This window comes from Pantherophis guttatus, chromosome 8 (assembly GCF_059756535.1).
Source record: "Pantherophis guttatus breed Tessera chromosome 8, ASM5975653v1, whole genome shotgun sequence".
Taxonomy (NCBI): Eukaryota; Metazoa; Chordata; class Lepidosauria; order Squamata; family Colubridae; genus Pantherophis; species Pantherophis guttatus.
Window position 1 is genome coordinate 10,499,220 of NC_142070.1, and position 21,043 is coordinate 10,520,262.

The 21,043-nt window shown below is 42.1% G+C and overlaps 1 protein-coding gene across 5 annotated transcripts in view; it reads left to right on the forward strand.

Annotated features, from left to right (window-relative positions):
- Positions 1-21,043, forward strand: part of CFAP299 (cilia and flagella associated protein 299) — a 297,677-nt gene that overhangs the window by 59,827 nt on the left and 216,807 nt on the right. For 4 of the 5 annotated variants that reach the window (XM_034431205.3, XM_034431206.3, XM_034431201.3 and 1 more), the window contains exon 3: positions 16,468-16,558. In XM_034431205.3, the coding sequence (XP_034287096.2) occupies positions 16,468-16,558 (91 nt within the window). Of the gene's footprint in view, positions 1-5,935; positions 6,139-16,467; positions 16,559-21,043 lie in introns of those variants that run through there. The other variant, XM_087875032.1, reaches the window with a different exon arrangement.

Consider the following 21,043-nt stretch of genomic DNA (forward strand, 5'->3'; position numbering starts at 1 on the left):
GCCAGTTCTCCAAACTACTGAAAATTTCCGCTACCAGTTCGCCAGAACCTGTTAGAACCTGCTGGATTTCACCCCTGGAAACACGGTATGTATTTACAATGGTTGCAGTGTCCTGAGGTAACGGTAACCGTAACAGAGTTGGAAGGGACCTTGGAGGTCTTCTAGTCCAACCCCATGCTCAAGCAAGAGACCTATATCATTTCAGATGGTTCTGAAATGCCTATATCATTTCAAATATACCTATAGACCTACCCAAAATGCCCTATAATATTTCAGAGGGTTCATTTATATTTTCCGTGTTTCTAAACTGCCTGTTTCTCTTAAGGGAGGAGCTCTCATTAAGGCCCCTCGACTGACGACCACAAAATTTCTCTTGTTAAGGGAGACATTCGTTAAATGAGTTTTGCCCCATTTTATGACCTTTCTTGCCACAAGTGTTAAGCGAATCACTGCAGTTGATAAGTTAGTCACTTAAGTTGTTAAGTGAATCTGGAGTCCCCATTGAATTTGCTTGCCAGAAGGTCACAAAAGGGGATCACAAAAGGGGAACCCCCCCCCGGACACGTGATCAAAATTCGGACACTTGGCCACTGGCATGGTACTTACAATGAGAGTTTAGAAAGCGACTTACTCTCTCTCTTTCTGAGCCCTAGGAAGCAGGCAAGGGCAAATCATTTCCCAAAATGTCAGGGGTCGGCAACTTTAAACACTCAAAGAGCCACAAAGGTCCTAACCGGAAGCCCCCATTCAATTCTGGAGCCGACCGGAAGTCCAGTTCCCCCATCATAGTCTCCTCCTAGCACGGCGTCCTTTTTCCTCTGCCTGTCCTAACCGAAAGCCCTATCAATTGTGGAGCCGACCAGCAACAGGGAGCCGCAGCAGAGGGATGAAAGAGCCACATGCGGCTCCAGAGCCACAGGTTGCTGACTGGTTTAGGCAGTCACTAGGAATCAACAATTGATCCAAAGGCAACTTCTCACCCACTCCCCAAAATTATGGAAGGTAAATCTGTCTCAAGGCTACTGGCAAGTTTAGTTTGCTGAAGCCTTCCAACATTTTAACGTCTCAAGATGGCGATGAATAACAGGGTCCAAAGCTTTCATGTTGTGCGTTGGGATTCTTTGGTTGGCTGTTTTGAACCATATATATTGGAATATGTGGAATGCGAACCTGATTCAGCATTTTCCCAGCCATTGATCTCCGTAGATATGTTTGACTACCATCTGTTCTGGCTTCAAGTTTGATATTGCTAGTGGGACTCATATATATAATAAAAATGCTTTCCAAATAGCTTAGCTGTTGATACTTCAAGGGCAACAATGCTGACTCCACAGCGTCGACTGTACTGCTTTTTAAAGTTTTTTTCCCCATGTTTCATGTGAGTTACTCAAAAGCATATGTGTGTTAGTGGTCTTTGTGTGGAATAGATTATAAAGGCCACAAAGGTAAAGGTTCCCCTCACACATACGTGCTAATCGTTCCTAACTCTAGGGGGCGGTGCTCATCTCCATTTCAAAGCCGAAGAGCCAGCGCTGTCCGAAGACGTCTCCGTGGTCATGAAGCCGGCATGACTAAATGCCAAAGATGCACAGAATGCTGTTACCTTCCCACCAAAGGTGGTCCCTATTTTTCTACTTGCATTTTTCACGTGCTTTCGAACTACTAGGTTGGCAAAAGCTGGGACAAGTAGCGGGAGCTCACCCTGTTACGCAGCATTAGGGATTCGAACTGCTGAACTGCCGACCTTTCGATCGACAAGCTCAGCGTCTTAGCCACTGAGCCACCGCGTCCCTATAAGGCCAGTACCTATGCCTTAATGAACCACAGTTTAAACGAAGGACCTAAGGTCTATTACTTCTCTGAGAAATATATTCAGCTTTGACTTGTGACTCGAGTCGTGATATGGACTGCTCTCATTGCACGTAACTTGAAATGAATATTCAAAATATTTAGATGTTAGAGAAGTGAGCAGGAGTCCCATAGCGATCTGTGTGATCATTAGGGGGTTTCTTCTGAAATATTATGGGTCTTACAGATGATGTCATGGGACAATTGTACGACACTGGAGGTCCCTGGAGATTCTCAGTCATCCAGGTCATGGTAGTCCCAAGGGTGCTTTTCCAAGAGACAGCTGGATTTTCCTGTTTTTCTTTGAAGACGTTTTGCTTCTCATCTGAAGAAGTTACAGAACCAAAGAAGCTTGTTGGATGAGAAGCGAAACATCTTAAAAAAAAACTACAAGAAAGTCCTGCTGTCTCTTGAAAAAGCACCTTTATGATAGTGGAAGTTTTTTAGAAGAGATAGGACAACTGTTTCTCTGAAACATACGATGAACGGTTACAGGAACTGGGCATGGCTAGTCTAGTGAAGAGAAGGACCAGGGGAGACATGATAGCAGTCTTCCAATATCTCAGGGGCTGCCACAGAGAGGAGGGGGTCAATCTGTTTTCTAAAGCACCCGAAGGCCAGACAAGGAATAATGGATGGAAACGGATCAAGGAGAGATTCAACCTGGAAATAAGGAGAAATTTTCTGACAGTGAGAACAATTAACCCATGGAACAGAAGTTGCCTTCAGAAGTTGTGGGAGCTTCATCACTTGAGACTTTCAAGAAGAGATTGGACTGCCATTTGTCAGAAATGGTGTAGGGTCTCCTGCTTGAGCGGGCGGTTGGACTAGATGACCTACGAGGTCCCTTCCAACCCTGTTAATCTGTAAATCTGAAATGGTGTAGGATTCCCGCTTAAACAGGGGGTTGGACTAGAAGACCTCCAAGGTCCCTTGCAACTCTGTTGTTCTGTTATTCCTACTTCAAAATGGGTGACCCTTGGCTGTTTGCAGGGGGAAAAAAAAGACAGAAATGTGAAGGGTATATGGTTTTGCACCGTTCGGTAGAATGAAAACCACCCCCATTCAAGGTCATGAAATATACAGTAGATCAGTGTTTCTCAGCCTTGGCTCCTTTTAATAGAATAGAATTCTTTATTGGCCAAGTGTGATTGGACACACAAGGAATTTGTCTTTGGTGCATAAGCTCTCAGTGTACATAAGGAGAATAAAATACATTCATCAAGAATAAAAGGATACAACACTTAGTGCTAGTCGAGGTTACTAATATGCTATCAAATCGTACTAGGAAACAAATAAAACAATATAAATTGAAAGATACAAGCAATATGGTTATAGTCATAACTGGAAAGAGATAGATACCAGGGGTGGGTTCTAATTTTTTTTACTACCGGTTCTGTGGGCATGGCTTATTTTGTGGGTGTGGCTTGGAGGTCATGTGATTAGGTGGGCGTGGCTAGCTGGTCAGAGTCATTTCTGGAAGGTCCTCACACTTATGACCAGTCCTCGCACTTACGACCCGACTCATTTGTTTGCTTTTAACACTGATCAGCTGTAGGGCGGCCCTTTGAAGCCCCGTGGCAAGAGTTTAAACAGTTTTTTTCCCTCTAGTCATCAGCTGGGACTCAGGAGGCAGCAATAGATTGGGGGTGGGACCAAATAAAAGGTAAGAATAACGTGGGCGGGTGGGAGGGCGGGGGGGGGGGAGAACCGGTTCAGTGACGTCATATTGTCACCGCTACCGGCTCAGCCGAACCGGACCGAACCGGGAGGAACCCACCACTGATAGATACTAATAAGCAAGAGAAGAAGAATAGTAATACAGTCTTAGTAAATTATTCGACAGTGTTGTGGGACGTAGTTGCTAAGCAGAGTGATGGCATTTGGGAAAAAATTGTTCTTGTGTCTAGTTGTTCTGGTGTGCAGTTCCGTATACCATCGTTTTGAGGGTAGGAGTTGAAACAGTTTATGTCCATGATGTGAGGGCTCTGTAGATATTTTTCACAGCCCTCTTTCTGACTCATGCAGTATACAGGTCCTCAATGGAAGGCAGGTTGGTAGCCATTGTTTTTTCTGCAGATCTAATTATCCGTGGAAATCTGTGTTTGTCTTGTTGGGTTGCAGAGCCAAACCAGACAGTTATGGAGGTGCAGATGACAGACTCATCTGCATGTGTGGACTTCAACTCCCAGAATTCCCCAGCCCCTCAAAAAAAACCCTGCCTTAGAGATTGAATATGCTTTGGGCTGAGGACAGTTTAAATGTTATGACACCATTTATCACCCTGCGTTGGGAAAACATCCTGCTTCTGCTTCCCTTTCCACCATGCTCTTTCCAGATTTATTTTTTTTTATTTTTTATTTTTTGCTCTATGGTGCAATCTGTCCTGCTTTTTTCTTTCTTTCCCTGTAGCCTGTCAGGAGCACTTCAAAACAGGAATGGTGGCTTCCACCATCTGTTATCTTTCTTATTTTGTAAGAATGTCTTTAGATCCATGTGGGTCTCGAAGGCATTCGGGCGAACGAAGATGGGAGGTGGTCAGAGGTCATCAGATAACTTCAAAGATGTCAGCTGGACATTCTGTAAGTACAGGTGGAGTTGTTTGCGGACATATTTTTTACCAGAGATTCTGCACTGGTTAAACTCATATAACAGAAACATTCAAGAAATTTGGGTCTTTAGGACTTTTCGTGCCGTTGGAGAAAACCACCTGGAATTTGCACCCGGACAACTTTTTGATAAAACTCCGCTAGCTGGACAACTTTATCACGGTCTCCAGCTGTTTTTGATGACAACTCTTTGACTGCTGTTCAAAAGTTCTGCTTGGTTGGTCCCGTTTTTTAGGATCTGTCATTTGGGGGAAGATTGTATTCCTTCACACATGGGTCTCATTTCCTAGATTTATATCTGGAGTTTGCTTATAAAATTCCATTCAGGGAAACCATAAGAATAGGATATGCCTGTTGGTGTCCTGAGATTCACAGCTTCATTATATTTCTACTGTGTCATCCTATAATGGATGTGCTTCACACCCAATTTCTTTGCGGGGTGTGAGTTTTAATTTTGGACTCTTATGCGTTCCATGTGTTTTGTTGCACTACTTTAAAGTTTCCGAGGACTGACTTGAGTTGTTGTAAGAGTACATCAGCCTCTGTTAGGAAAACATGTCATTTGATCTTTTTTCTTTTCCTTAATATATACAATTATCAAGCACAATACTGAATTCATCAATTGAACAATCATATACTAATTGCAAATGATTTTCTATGCTTTCATCCCAAGGTACCGTATTATTCAGAGTATAAGAGCCGCCCTGAGTCTTCGGAGAGGGGCGGCATATAAATTGAATTAATTAAATTAAATTAAATTAAGAGGCACCGGAGTATAAGACGCACCTTAGTTTTTGGAGAGGAAAATAAGAAAAAAGCTGATTGGCAGGTGGATCGGCTTCCCGGAATACCCCCAATCAGCTATTCCCAGAGGTGAATTTTAGCAACAACTAATCAAAGAGAGAAGCAGCCTAGAACTAAGGAGAAATTTTCTGACGGAACAATTAATCCGTGGAACTGCTTGCCTCTGGAAGTTGTGGGTGCTCCAACACTGGAGGTTTTTAAGAAGAGATTGGACAGCCGCTTGTCTGAAATAGTATAGGATCTCTTGCCTGAGCAGGAGGTTGGACTAGAAGACCTCCAAGGTCCCTTCCAACCCCCTGCTCCGGCAGGAAATCCTAAACTAGGATCTCTGTTATTCTGTTCTATTATTCTAGGTTTTCTCTACAATCTCTGGTTTTCCTCTTATCTTAATTTTTAAAAATTGTCTTTAATCTTCTGAGGTTGGGGGCTCGAAATTGCCCACAAGCCACTGAGTTGTGCCCAGGCCTAAATAAGTATCTGTAGAAATGGAAGAAATGCTTTGTCTAATGACTTACATTAATTAGACAAAGTAGCCTGGAGCCCCGAGGTCAGGGCTATTATTATGCAGCAAACTGTTGTCTCCGTGGAAAAGCCGTTTCACCTGCCTGCTTGTAACCTGAGCTGGACGTTGCCGCATACTTGCCTTCTCTGGAACATTAAAGATGGAGGCAAACACAGGTGTGTATCTTCTGATCCGCCATCAATTTGCATAACGGGGGTCTTGATCGTTGAAATAGAGAATGGCCAGTCAGCCAAGCATAAAGGAGATAAAGAGTCTTGTGGCGAAGTGCATAACTTCACTTAAGCCCCATTTCCCCGCTTCGAAGTGCTGTGCTCATTCATCATTGCTAACTGCACCACCTGTTAAATTGCACAGGTATGTGGTTTCTTTCACCCGCTTGCCTGGCCAACATAGTATTTAAGTGACGCTCTGGGCAGTCGTTTTTTTTGTCTAAAACCCTCCGGCAGCTGAAAAAACAAACCCTCACTTGTGTTGACCGTGATCCAAACAAGATGGGAGATGTTTAGGTCTCATGATATTCGGGAATTGCAGCATGGATCTTCACTTGTGGTCCAGCAGCAGGAGAAACTATCCACCTGCGTGCTTTTGAATCATAAAGCTGAAACCATTAGGAGCACCCTGCAGAAATATATTGTGCAGAAATTCCAAATTAAAAAAACATTCCCCCCGAAGATAATTATCCAGCCTCTGTTTGAAGACACCCATTAAAGGGGGGGGGGAGGGGCATACCGCTTTCCCAGGTCAGAGGTTCCACGTTTTAAGTACTCTTGTTATTAAGAAAGTGTTTCTTAACATTTGACTGGAATTTGCATTCCTGTAACTTAAATTCTTTATTTTGTGTCCTGCGACACTAGAAAGACAGAGAGTAAGTCGTGACACAAATCCAGGTGTTTGGATACAGCTGTTACATTCTCCTGCCATTTTCTCTTTCCATAGCTGGACATATTCAATTTCTTTCATTTTTTTTTCATTCAACTTTATTTCCAGTTACTTGATTTACCTTGTTGCCCTTTGTCAAACCTGTTTTAGTTTGCTTCTATTCTGGTTAGTGTCCAGAATTGGACTTTTTATTTGAGGTGGAATCTGACTAAGAATATAATAGAATAATGATTTCTTCTGTTGATGCAACATCACCCTGCTGGCTCATAGTTAATTTGTAATTAGCTACTATCCCAAAGTAATTTCTGTTCATCTCCCATCCCGTGTTTGATTTCCTATTCTTAAGACCTACTCACATTAAAGGTAAAGGTAAAGGTTCCCCTCGTACATATGTGCTAGTCATTCCCGACTCTAGGGGGCAGTGCTCATGTCCGTTTCAAAGCTGAAGAGCCAGCGCTGTCCGAAGACGTCTTCGTGGTCATGTGGCCGGCATGACTAAATGCCAAAGGCGCATGGAACACTGTTACCTTCCCACCAAAGGTGGTCCCTATTTTTCTACTTGCATTTTTTACGTGCTTTTGAACTGCTAGGTTGGCAGAAGCTGGGACAAGTAACGGGAACTCACCCCGTTATGCGGCACTAGGGATTCGAACCGCTGAACTGCTGACCTTTTGATCGACAAGCTCAGCTTCTTAGCCACTGAGCCACCGCATCCACTTCTATTCACATTGGTGTTTGTTAAATTTTATTTTTCCCCCATTTCTTGAAATTATCAAGATTATTTTGAATTTTATTTTTATCCTATAGAATAAAAATGGCCTAATTTTCTTCATATGCTCATTTGATAAACCTTCCCTTCATTTCCTTATCTAAGGCATCCATAAAATGTTAAAGATTGTAGAATGTAGGATTAAACAACCTACCTATACCTCGTCTTGTTTGATGCATGGATGAAAACTCTGAATAAATGTTTGAACGAGGTTTGCATACAGATAGTCCTTGAATTACAACTATAACTGACCCTGGAGTTACTATCGTAAGTCATGCCGGTCATTAAGTGGGACTTGCGACCATGCCTTATTTTATTACCTTAGTTGTAGAATGAATGCTGTGGTCATTCAGCCAACCTGCATTTGTTAAGTGAACCCATTGTTCATAATGAGTCTCTTTTTGCCAGAAACTGGAAGTAAATTGCTTTTTTTTTTTTTTTGCGAAAAAAAAAATGATGTAAATCCTGATCATGTGACTGAGGAACACTGTAAACTGCCATACATGCAGGACAGTGGCTGAACATGCAAAATATGGTCACATGACTGTAGAGGGGACACATCAGTGGTGGGTTGCCCTCGGTTCACACCGATTCGCAAGAACCGGTAGTAAAACTGGCGGGAGGCTCCGCCCACCACCCTGGATGTCATCATAGGCGATCTGCGCATGCCGTGATCCCCTTGCGAACCGGTAGTAAAGGTAATAGAACCCACCCCTGGGAGAAATGGACACTTCGGGTCACAAGTACCGTTTTTTTGGTGTTCAAAATAATTTCTAACACTTGCTAAGCGACTGGCTGTTAAATCAATCAGAATAGAGCTGGACGGGACCTTGGAAAGCAAGGACTTCATGAGCAAGTAGTCCTCAACGTACAACAGTTTGTTTGAAGTTACAACAGCACTGAAAAAAAGTGACTTGTGGCCATTTTTCACACGGCCATTGCAGCATCCCTGTCAGGGTTCGAAGTAATAAATCTATTTTAAGCGGCACTCCAAGGCAATTAGATTCCTCAAAGAATAGCTTTATTGGAAATACCATATTGGCACATATCTGGTGAAAACCGACTCTGAAAAGTCCTGCAGTTTTTCACCTACAGTAGTGGCTAAAATTGTGGAAACCTTTTGGGAAAAGTGTATTTTTGAAGTTTGATGGCTAATAACACCACTTTTTGGGGGGGAGTTTCAAGATAATCCTATTCCACTGCTGGAATGGCCTGGAAATAGCCCAGACCTTAACCCAATTGAAAATCTATGGAGCCAACTAAAGAAACTTGTTAGTCAGAAGCGACCCAGCAATAAAACCCAGTTAATAGAAGCCATCATTCAATCTTAGTTTCACATTGTAACAGCTGCAGAACTAAAAGGCTTGGTTCACTCCATGGGAAGACGTTGTAAGGCCGTCATTCGTGCTAAAGGTTACCCAACTAAGGATTAACTGACATGGTGATCATTTTGTATATCTCGTTTTTTCTATGATGATCATTTTTGTATATCTCGTTTTTTCTACGTGTTTCACTTTTCTTCTTTATACCGTAACTGCTATTCTAACAGCAAATCCTTCATAAAAATTATTGCATTACATTCTTGGTTAAATTATCTTTCCATTGATATATAATTTTATGGTACTACTCCGCCAAAAAAGTGGTGTTATTAGCTAGTTTTAGAAAATACACGTTTCCCAAAAGGTTTCCATAATTTTGGCCACTACTGTAATTGAAAATAAAAGTTTTTCTCTCAACTCTGAACAATCAGTCACGTGGTCCAATCAAGGCACTGTCTGATGGTCTGGTGACATCACTCCTCCTTCCTCGGGCCAGGTGTGAGAACATCCTTGGTTCCCAAGAGAAAGTATTTTATTTTGACTACACAACTTCAGCTATCTCTCATCCCCGCTCCCCATCCCTCAGCTGACAGCACTGAAGCTCTAAAATGGCTTCAGGCAGGCCAGCTTCAGGGTTGATAATTCCCACATGATCAAAAAAACACTTGGCCACTGATTCATGTATGTATGTATGTATGTATGTATGTATGTATGTATGTATGTATATATATGTATATATTACTTTCCCCAGTTTTTAACTGTGTATATGCCCTTTGCTTCCCAGCACGCTTCTTTTTTCAGCTTTCTCTGCAAATGAAGGTGGGGGGGTGGACTTCTTTTTTTCACTAGTTTGCGGTCAGCAAGACAAACATTTCAGGTACAAATTATCCAAGGAACATCTTGTGCTAAAGAGAAAATGCCAAGATGCAAAAGTTAGGTTTTGCTTTTCTTCAAATCTCTTAGATGTAATCTTTTTGCCTTTTTTTAAAAGGAAGGTTTGCTGTTTCTTTGCATAGCTTGTTCGAAAGTCTTCCTTTTTTTTTTTTAAATTTGATTTTTATTATAACATATAGTGTTACAATCGGTACATTTTCGGTTCATTGGTGCAATTATATACATATATACATCTACATGCATTATTGCTTGTCTTTTGTTGATATTGTTTCTTGAAGCTAGATTTAATTTCAAAACACTTAAAGATAATAGTGCTCAACTCTCTAAGACTAAATATAATACTATTCATATAGATTTTGTTAATTAGTTGATATTTAATCTCTATTACCTTCTTTATTTCTTTCCCCCATCCATTCGTACCACATGTCCCACACGCTATAAAATTCTGAATCTTCTCTGTCATTAATTTCTGAAGTCAATTTGTTCGAAAGTCTTCCATTCGAATAAAAATTTGAAAATTGCTTAGGTTATTATTACTTTTTTTTTTACCAAGTCTTTCATCTACTGCTCATCAGTATATATGATGCACAGAGGGTTTTTTCAGTTGTAAAGGGATATTGTATCTTGTGTAGCAAAAGTGTGTGATAATATAACAGATATTTTCCGTCCCCCGCCCAAAACTAGACTAATATTATGACTTGATCTAAAGATGTTTATTTTTTAAAGGGCCTCTTGTACGGTGTGATCCAAGGTTCATATACTTTTGATCTCTATATTTTTTAGATTTTGCTTAGTTATTTCTCCCAGGCTGCTGAGAAAGTATATATTTATAGCGCCAAGACTCCCCAAACCACAACCCAATTTATTATTATTATTTTTAAAAAGCGTGCTTCAAAGCGGAGAGAACTTTAACAGTGGCCAGGAAAAAAAAAACCTGAAGGTGACCTACTGGGGTATGGCATAATGTCAATTTTTGGTACCTTAAGATAAACTCTTTGAAATGTCACCTTTTAACCTGGTCTATCACAACGTTGCAAAGAAATTAGATTCAGTTCTGGGAAACGATTAATGATCAGAAGTTTCATGTCACTTCCTCTTTTGTTTTATTTTGGTTTTTTTTAATTTTTAATTTAATTTAATTTAATTTAAAAATGTCCTTTCTCCAAAATGCGCATAATAGCTGTCTTGTCATTTACACCATGGAAGCAGTGGTGAAATCCAAATATTTTTACTACCGGTTCTGTGGGTGTGGCTTGGTGTGGCTTGGTGGGTGTGGCTTGCTGGGCGTGGCAGGAGAAGGATACTGCAAAATCCCCATTCCCTCCCCACTCCTGGGGGAAGGATATTGCAAAATCTCCATTCCCACCCCACTCTGGGGCCAGCCAGAAGTGGCATTTGCTTGTTCTCCGAACTGCTCAAAATTTCCGCTACCAGTTCTGCAGAACCTGTCAGAACCTGCTGGATTTCACCCCTGCATGGAAGTATCATTTAATGAGAATTACTTCCAGGAATGGTGTCTGTCTTATATACAATGATGGTGGTATTCTGCTTTATGTAACAATTGTTTTTCTGAATCATGCCAAATTGCTAACCCAACATTCCGTTTCCAGTAAGGGTAAGTCAAAATTTTGTGGTTTGGCAGCTCCAATGTCAGAAGGGAAGTGAACGCGAAAAACAGTTTCCCCTTGTTGCTTATATCCAGTCATCGGTTACTTCAGAGGCAAATTTGTATTTGGGGATGTCTTAGTTGTAGTAGCATAGCTTGTAGGCTTATACACAGGTAGTCCTCGACTTACGGCCCATAATTGAGCCCAACATTTCTGTTGCTAAGCGAGAGATTTGTTAAGTGGGTTTTCTCCCCCATTTTACAACCTTTCTTGCCACCGTTGTTAAGTGAATCTCTGCAGTTGTTAAGTGAGTAACACGGTTGGTAAGTGAATCTGGCTTCCCCATTGAATTTGCTTATCGGAAGGTCACAAAAGGGGATTACACGACCCCGGGACACTCCAACTGTCATAAAGATGAGTCGGTTGCCAGGCATCCAGATTTTGATCACATGACCAAGGGGATGGTGCAACGGCCAGAAGTGTGAAAAACAGTCATAAGTAACTTTTTTCAGTGCCGTTGTAACTTCAAAACATAGGTGGGTTTCAGCAGGTTCTGACCAGTTCTGGAGAACCGGTAGCGGAAATTTTGAGTAGTTCAGAGAACCAGTAGTAAAAATTCTGACTGGCCCCGCCCCCATCTATTCTCTGCCTCCTGAGTCCCAGCTGATCAGGAGGAAATGGGGATTTTGCAGTATCCTTCCCCTGGATTGGGGAGGGAATGGAGATTTTACAGTATCCTTCCCCTGAATTGGGGAAGGAATGGAGATTTTACAGTATCCTTCCCCTGGAGTGGGGTGGGAATGGAGACTTTACAGTATCCTTCCCATGCCATGCCCACCAAGCCATACCACACCCACCAAGCCACACCCACAGAACCGGTAGTAAAAAATTTTGAAACCCACCACTGCTTCAAACGGTTACTAAACGAATGGTTGGTAAATTGAGGGTTATCAGTATTGATTTTGGGGATTGCTTATGCTTTTTAATTTACCTTCTTTGGTCAATTTTTAAGGCTCCTCAGTTTCCAACTATTCTGGGCAACTTACTTAAATACATGAAAAGATTACAAAAATTACAATAACAAGCAAACAACAAATGCATTCTACTTCTTGAATTACGTGTAAGTGGTTTTGGAAATAAGTCTGTATCGCATTTTTTTAATGAAATATACTACAAAATTGAAAGAACATTCATCCATCATCAAGGATACAATTGTATGAGAAAGTAATTTTTCTTTCTATATTTAAATAATCATTTTTCTACTAGAAGTTCCAATGGGACTGCACATACTATTTTATGAGCTAAATTCCTACTGTGAAATAAGATGCATGTAATAAGTGGCTAAGAGAACTAGGTATCTTTAGCCTAATGAAGAGAAGGTTTAGGGTGTGACATGATAGCTGTCTTCTAGTACTTGAGGGGCTGTCACAGAGAAGAGCGGGTCGGCCTATTCTCCAAAGCACCTGAGGACGAGAGAAGAAGTAATGGATGGAAGCTTATCAAAGAGAGAGATCCAACCTGGTAGTAAGGAGAAATTTCCTGACAGTGAGAACAATTCACTAGGCTTGCCTCTGGAAGTTGTGGATGCTCCATCATTTCAAGAAGAGATTGGGCAACCATTTGACCAGGATGATATAAGATCTCCTGCCTTGATCGGGGTGGACTAGACGACCTGCAAGGTCCCTTCCACCCCTACGATTCTATAATACTAATATTAATAATTTAATTATACAATTGCTGGGTGCCTGTGTGTGTGTGTATGTGTGTGTGTGAGAGAGAGAGAATGAGAGAGAGAAGAGAAAATGAGAAAGAAAGAGAGAATGAGAAAGGGAGAGAGAGAATGAGAGAGAGGAAGAATGAAAGAGAATGAGACAGAGAAAAGAGAATGAGAGAAAGAGGGAGAGAAAGAATGAGAGAGAGAGGGAGAATGAAAGAGAGAGAGAGAGAAGAGAAAAAGAGGGAGAGAATGAGAGAGGGAGAGGGAGAATGAAAGAGAATGAGAGAGAGAAAAGAATGAGAGAGAGAATGAGCAAGAGAGAGAATGAGAGGGAGAATGAGAGAGAGAATGAGACAGAGAAAAGAGAAAAGAGAATGAGAGAAAGAGGGAGAGAAAGAAAGAGAGGGAGAATGAAAGAGAGAGAAGAAAAAAGAGGGAGAGAGAATGAGAGGGAGAATGAAAGAGAGAATGAGAGAGAGAGAAAAGAATGAGAGAGAGAGAATGAGAGAGGGAGAATGAGAGAGAATGAGAGAAGAGAAAATGAGAAAGAAAGAGAGAATGAGAGAGGGAGAGAGAGGATGAGAGAGAGGAAGAATGAAAGAGAGAATGGGACAGAGAAAAGAGAATGAGAGAGAATGAGAGAAAGAGGGAGAAAGAGAAAATAAGTGAGAGAGAAGAGAAAATGAGAGAGAGAGAGAGAGAGAAGGAGAGAAAGAGAGAGAGAGAGAGAGAGGGAGAATGAAAGAGAATGAGAGAGAGAGAGAGAGAAGAGAAAATGAGAGAGAGAGAGATGGTAGTGATATTTGCTTTAAAGAACTTTTCTCCCCCCCCCCTTTTTTTTTTCATCTCTTTATTTGCATGGAAGAAGAATTACCCTCCTCTCCCCCCCCTTTTTAAATTAAGTTAGGCTAGAGTTGATAAAGTAACCTTTTAATTTTTTGTGAATATTGGAGAAATGACAGGACCACATTGATGTTAGCTTGCTGTTAACTGTTTGTAAGGCTGTTGCCAATATTATGTCAGGTGTCGATTTCTCCTTGTCAGCCAAATCTGTGATCACCATGGAAACCATTCAAACAAAGTACATAAGCAGCTAAAGTATTTTGAAAAAAAACAACCCCCGCATAAAAAGAGGGGAAAAAATCATACCAGCCCTGACTTCTTAAGAGTTTTACCTACGAAGTTGTAAGTGTAGTTTTTACAATTATTGTAAAATAATTTATTAAAGAACGAAGTACGCAGGATTAAGGCCCCTTCGAAGGTATTTCCTGCACATTAGATTATGTAACTCACAATCAAAAGTTTTACGCCCCTTTTCTCCATTGAACCTGGGCCAAAAAACGTCGAACGGTAAAGAGTTTAACTTTCTTTTAAAAAGTAACTTCCTAATCCAATTAGTCATTTATGAAGAGTAGCTTTTCCTTTGACACAATCCATATACAAGTTGGGTGTTTGAAAAATGATATTTGCGTCTCTTGTAGTTACGGAAAGTTCATTGCTTCATATGGGCAAAATTCCTCTACGTTCAAGGTGTCCATTTTTGAAACTTCAATGAAAAACACTTTGATTACGTGACCATGGGGATGCCTCAACATTCGTAAACGTGAAAAAAGGGTCACAAGTCACATTTTTTGGTGCTGTTTGGTAACTTTGAACGGTCACTAAATGAACTGTTGTTAAATCGAGGACTGCCTGTACAAGCGTTCACACCCCATTTCCTTGAAGCTTCAGTGTTTGTTTTCTAAAATTCACATGTTGTTGTTGTTAGTTGTGAAGTCGTGTCTGACCCATCGTGACCCCATGGACAACGTTCCTCCAGGCCTTCCTGTCCTCTACCATCCTCTGGAGTCCATTTAAGTTCCCGCTGACTGCTTCAGGGACTCCATCCAGCCACCTCGTTCTCTGCCGTCCCCTTCTTCTTTTGTCCTCAATCGTTCCCAGCATTAGGCTCTTCTCCAGTGAGTCCCTTCCTTCTCATTAGGTGGCCAAAGAGTGAAGCGACTGGGCCAAAGCTGAAAATTCACGTAAAGGAGTGTTTATGTTTTATTTCTTGTCTTTATGTGACTGTATGGATCTATAGCACGGGTGTCAAACTCGATTTCATTGAGGGCCACATTAGTGGCCAGGATGGGCATGGCCAGCACAATGTCTGCCCCCCATGCATTCGTGCGTGACCCCTGCATGCCCCCTACCCCCCGCGCATTCCAAAAATCAGCTGGCCGGCGGGAGGCGTGCACATGCGCGGTGCAGCTCAGCTGGCCAATGGCTCGCATGCCCACAGAGAGGGCTCTGCATGCCAGCTTTGACACACGTGCCATAGGTTTGCCATCATGGGTATAGGGTTTCCTGCCTGAGCAGGGGGTTGGACTAGAAGACCTCCAAGGTCCCTTCCAACTCTGTTATTCTATTCTATGTGGAAAGTGGGATAGCAGATAGATAGCAAAGCAACCAAAATAACCATTTGTACCTTCCATCATTCATGAATTCTGTCATCGGCAGCCTAAATCTTATACCTAATGTAATTCTGATCATTAGAGCATACAGCTTTACTGGCTGAGGAATTCTGGGAGTTGAAGTCCACAAGTCTTAAAGTTGCCAAGGTTGGAGACCCCTGCTCCAGAGAATCTGCGAAGACATGGATCTCCAAAATTACCTAGGGCCCATCCAAATATTCCTTGCGATCTACTGCTCTTACCAACCTTCTTATCTTCTTAACTAGCTACCTTCTATATGAGATGATGACTCTGGTGAAGGTGGGGTTTTTATAAGGGATTTTGTCCTAATAAAGAAATTGAATCCTAGCCAAACAGAATTACTGGAATGCAAAGTTAGCTGAAGCCGCGTGGGATAGATAAGCAAATGGTTACTAAGTTTACACAGGTGCCGTTGAGGTGTGGTGGAACTTGCATGTCGTGCTGCAAAACAACTGTGCTATAGATAACGGGACAAACCTTGTAGTAGTTTGCTATGAAAATGCCCCCGTTAGCCACAGGGGCAAAGGTAAACGTTTAGGGGATTTTTCATTTAGATATATAGGTAAAATGACCAAATGTGAATTAGTCAGTGCAAATTTCTTGGGTGAAATCAGGGGTGGGCTACAAAAATTTTAGCAAGGGGCTCTCTGCCCGGTTGCTGGGTGGGCATAGCCATGGTGGGTGTGGCCTAGTCGGCCTGTACCACGGTGAGGGGGGATGTTTGCCCTCCCTGGTCTCCGGAGGCTTTCCTCGAGCCTCCGGGAGGATGAAAATGGCCTCCCCAGGCTCCGGAGGCCCTCTGGAGGGCTTACCGGAAGTTCAGGAAGGCCGGAAACAGGACCATTTCCAGCCTTCCCGAACTTTGTATGCCCATTTTTCACCCTCCCTGAGCCTCCCAGAATTCTGGGAGTTGAAGTCCACAAGTCTTAAAATTACCAAGGTTGGAGACCCCTTGCTTTAAGGGTTGTTTGGATCAAGAAGAAAGCAAGTTAAACACCATTATCTGGTTTTTTGTCATTTCTAGAATTCTGTCAAGTGCTGGGAAAGAGTTGAAAGATAATTTTCTGAAGGCCTTGGCGGAGAGGGAAGAAGCCAACCGTAATGGGAAAGTGTCTGTGAGTAAATCTGAAAAGTTCTATAAGCAGCGTACAATTAATATCTACCATTCAGACATTGGAATTACAAATTGTCAATATGAGAATGTAGAATCAGAAAATATATCTGAACACATCCGCATGGGAATACCTGTATGTACGTTTTTGTTTTTGTGCTAAATCCCAATCTCTGGATGTAGACAACCTGCTTAGAGGTTTTGCCTATTCATACTTATTTTATTTATTCTGTTCATGGTTTCGGTGCATCATTGGGCCTAATTAAAATCCAGATCAGAATAGATGAGTCAAATTTGAAGTCTGCCCATTTGTACTTTCAATAATTCATGAAGAGTTCTTTCACATAACCACTCACCGTGGTGTGCAAATTTTCTATGAGGTAAAGGTAAAGGTTCCCCTCGCACATATGTGCCAGTTGTTCCCGACTCTAGGGGGCATTGCTCATCTCCATTTCAAAGCCGAAGAGCCAGCGCTGTCAGAAGACGTCTCCGTGGTCATGTGGCCGGCATGACTGAATGCCAAAGGCACACGGAACGCTGTTACTTTCCCACCAAAGGTGGTCCCTATTTTTCTACTTGCATTTTTTACGTGCTTTCGAACTGCTAGGTTGGCAGAAGCTGGGACAAGTAACGGGAGCTCACCCTGTTACGCGGTACTAGGGATTTGAACCACCGAACTGCCGACAAGCTCAGCGTCTTAGCCACTGAGCCACCGCGCCCCTAAATTTTCTATATGCACTTTCAAATTATATTCACAATGATTTTCAATCTTGTGTTCCAGAACAAACCTGGCACACACTTTCATAAAGAGATAATCTTTGGCTTGTTTTCTAGGTGAGACATCTGTTTAGTGAATTTTGCCCCATTTTACTAGCTTTCTGGCCACAGTTGTTGACTGAATCACTGCAGCTGTTAAGTTAGCAACATAGCTTTGAAGTGAATCTGACTTCCCCGTTGACTTTGCTTGTCAGAAGTTCGCAAAAAGTGACCATGGGACCATGGGATATGGCAACCGTCATAAATATGACCCAGTTGCCAAGCATCCGAATTTGGATCATGTGACCATGGGGATGCTGCAACAGTCGTAAATGTGAAAAACGGTCATAAGTCCCAAGTTCTTGCTTTCAAGAAGCAACAGGACTTACTGGTTTTTCTTTTGAAGATGTTTCGCTTCTCATCCAAGCAGCTTCTTCAGCTCTGACTGGATGATGGGGAATGGAAGAATTTATACTCCTTGCAGACAGCTGGTCATTTGCATTCTATTAGAGGGTCGTTGAGGCCACTTGGAGGTTTATCTGTGTCACTTGAGTAGTGCAAATAGGTGTGGAGCCTCCTTGGAACTATTGAAAGAACTGTGTTGTAGACTGATAGATAGATGATAGATCGTCATATCCAGAGGTGGTATTCAGCTGGTTCGGATCGGTTCAGCTGAACTGGTACTGGCGACTGCGGGTAGGCCCACCCACCATCCACCCACCCGGAGGTAGGCCCACCCATCCGGACTTAATGCCATCCTATTTAGCCATGTTTTCGAGGCCAGGCGCATGCGTGAAAGGCGCACACATGAGCAAAGCACATGTGTGGAAGGCCGGGCGCATGCGTAGAAGGAAGCAAGCCTGCATGTGCACACCAAACTGGTGGCAAAAATATGTGAAACCCACCGCTGGTCATATCCATCCCCCTTCTGTTGAGAGAGATCTATTTAGTTTTGACGTAGATGGCCTCTTTGACCCCTCTTCCAAACCAGTGGCCCTCTCTGTCCAAAATGTGGACTTTGGTGTCTTCAGAAGAGTGGCCTTTGTCTTTTAAATTCAGATGGACCACTGAATGTAGTCTTGATGGGTTTGTTCTCCTGAGTTGTGCCATGTGTTTATGAAGTGGTTGTTTTGTTTCCCCAATGTACAGATCTGCTCGTGGCTCACTGCATTGTACTGCATATAGCAGGTTGCTCAGTTTGTGTCTGGATGTTTTATCCTTGGGTGGACAAGCTTCTGCCTTAATGGGTTTGAAGTGTGCACATATGTTGTGTTGGCTGAACATCCTCCTGAGCGCTTCCGATATGCATGCAACGTATGAAATGACATTGTTGCTTTGTTTATTGTTCTCTTCTTTTGCTGTTGTGGAGGTTGTAAGTCATTTTTTTCAGCGCCATTATAATTTCGAACAGTCACCAAAGGAAGTGTTGTAAGTCAAAGGCTACTGGTATTGATAAAAGGGGTAAATTATTCACTGATGGAATTGTGTAAATGGAACTAAATAGATTACAACTTGGATTATTAGTAACATGTGAGAATAAACAATATTTAGATTTAGAATAAACAGAGTTGGAAGGGACCTTGGAGGTCTTCTAGTCCAACCCAGGGATGAAATCCAGCAGGTCCTGACAGGTTCTGGAGAACCGGTAGCGGAAATTTTGAGTAGTTCAGAACCAGCAAATATCACCTCTGGCTGGTCCCAGAGTGGGGTGGGAATGGAGATTTTGCAATATCCTTCCCCCAGGAGTGGGGAGGGAATGGGGATTTTGCAGTATCCTTCCCTTGGAGTGGGGTGGAAATGGAGATTTTGCAGTATCCTTCCCCTGCCACGCTCACCAAGCCACACCACGCCCACCAAGCCACGCCCACAGAATCGGTAGTAGAAAAATTTGAATTTCACCACTGGTTCAACCTTCTGCTTAGACCGGATACCCTACACCACTTCAGACAAATGGTTATCCAATCTTTTCTTAAAAAGATATTTTTAAAAAATATGCTTTCATCTTCCATATATTGTGATAGATCCAGCAACCTTGCAATCTAAAATTTACCTGAAAAATCCAAGCTAATCAAATGTTTTCAAAGGTACAGTGTAACATTGCCTATTTCCATCGGTTGATATAAGGTATTTTATAATTCGTCTCGGTATGATTAATTTTAGTTAGGAAGTAGGAAAAAAAGGCGCCTCCGGCCCAAGAGCATGGAAGTAAAAATAACAGTGATGGAATTTAGGCTGAAACTGGATCGAGAGAATGCTGGAAGGAGTATTTTAGAGATTTGCATGGTAAGGATTGGGATAGTAGAACTGAGACTAATGTTATAAATATTAGGATTAAAGAAAAACTTGATGAAAGGAGGGTTTATACATGCTGTGACAATCCTGAAAAATAACAAGGCTGCAGATGTAGAAAAGGTATAACTGGAAAAATGTTAAAATAGAGGTAGTCCTTGACTTATAACCACAACTGAGCCCAACATTTCCATTGCTAAGCGAGGCAGTTTTAAGTGAGTTTTGCCCTATTTTACCATCTTTCTTGCAACAGCTGTTAAGTGAATCACTGTTAAGTTAGTAACATGGTTGTAACTGCTCAAAGTTTCAACGGCACTGAAAAAAGTGACTGTGACACAGAGGTGAAATCTACTTACCTTCCTTACTGGTTCGGAAGTGCACGCGCCGCGCACATCACATGTGCATGGACCCTCTGTGCATGCGCAGAGGGTAAAAAACACATTACTTCCTGGTTAAAACCAGGAAGTAACGACAACTGGGCGGGTGGGCGGAGCCTCGCGCCACCATCGCTACTGGTTCTCCGACCTGCCACGATTGCTACCGGGTTGGCCGAACCGGTCCGAACCGGGAGCATTTCACCCTTGTAGCCTCGCCCAGCTTCTCAAACAGAGGTTTCAGAGGCTGAAAAAATCATCAGAAACGGAGCTTGAGAAAAGAAGCCCCCAAACAGAGCTTCAGAGGCTTTTTTTCTGAACCTCTGTTTCGGAGGCTTTCAGAGGCTGAAAAAAAAGCAAGGCATAGAGCTCACAACCAACGAATCTGTTGCTAAAATTCACCTCTGGGAACAGCTGATTGGGGGTATTCCGGGAGGCCGATCCACCTGCCAATCAGCTTTTTTCTTATTTTCCTCCCCAAAAGCTAAGGTGCGTCTTATACTCCGGTGTGTCTTATACTCTGAAAAATACGGTAATCGTTGATATAAGCAATGGCTACATTAAACTGCCAGGGACTATTTAATAGCCTTTCCATTGTGTTAGATGTGGTTGCTGAATTGTGAGTTCTACTTTCAGAGATAAAGAATAAAAACGGCCACCCTTCTAAAATGCTTTTTAAATTCAAAATATTTGATATCTTTTGAAAAATCTCTCTGTTTGACCTATCATCTCAGCAGATGGTAGTTAAATACTTACAATTTTTTTTAAAAAAACCTCACCAGAATGCTAGTTCTGCAGCTTATTGTGTTGAAGAGGTGCAGCGTTAAATGCCTTTTCAACAAAAAGCCTAAAATGAAATAAATAGGTTAATCATATAAAATCCTAGCGTTGTCATCTAACAATCTTATTTTAAAATTTGAATGAATAGGAAATGCATTCTTTTGTTCCCATTAAGAAATAAATTTCTTTTGGGGGTAAACAGCCCTACAAATATTAAATAATAGAATCTACGGTATACCCTAATACTGTGATGGCGAACCTATGGCACACGTGCCACAGGTGGCACGCGG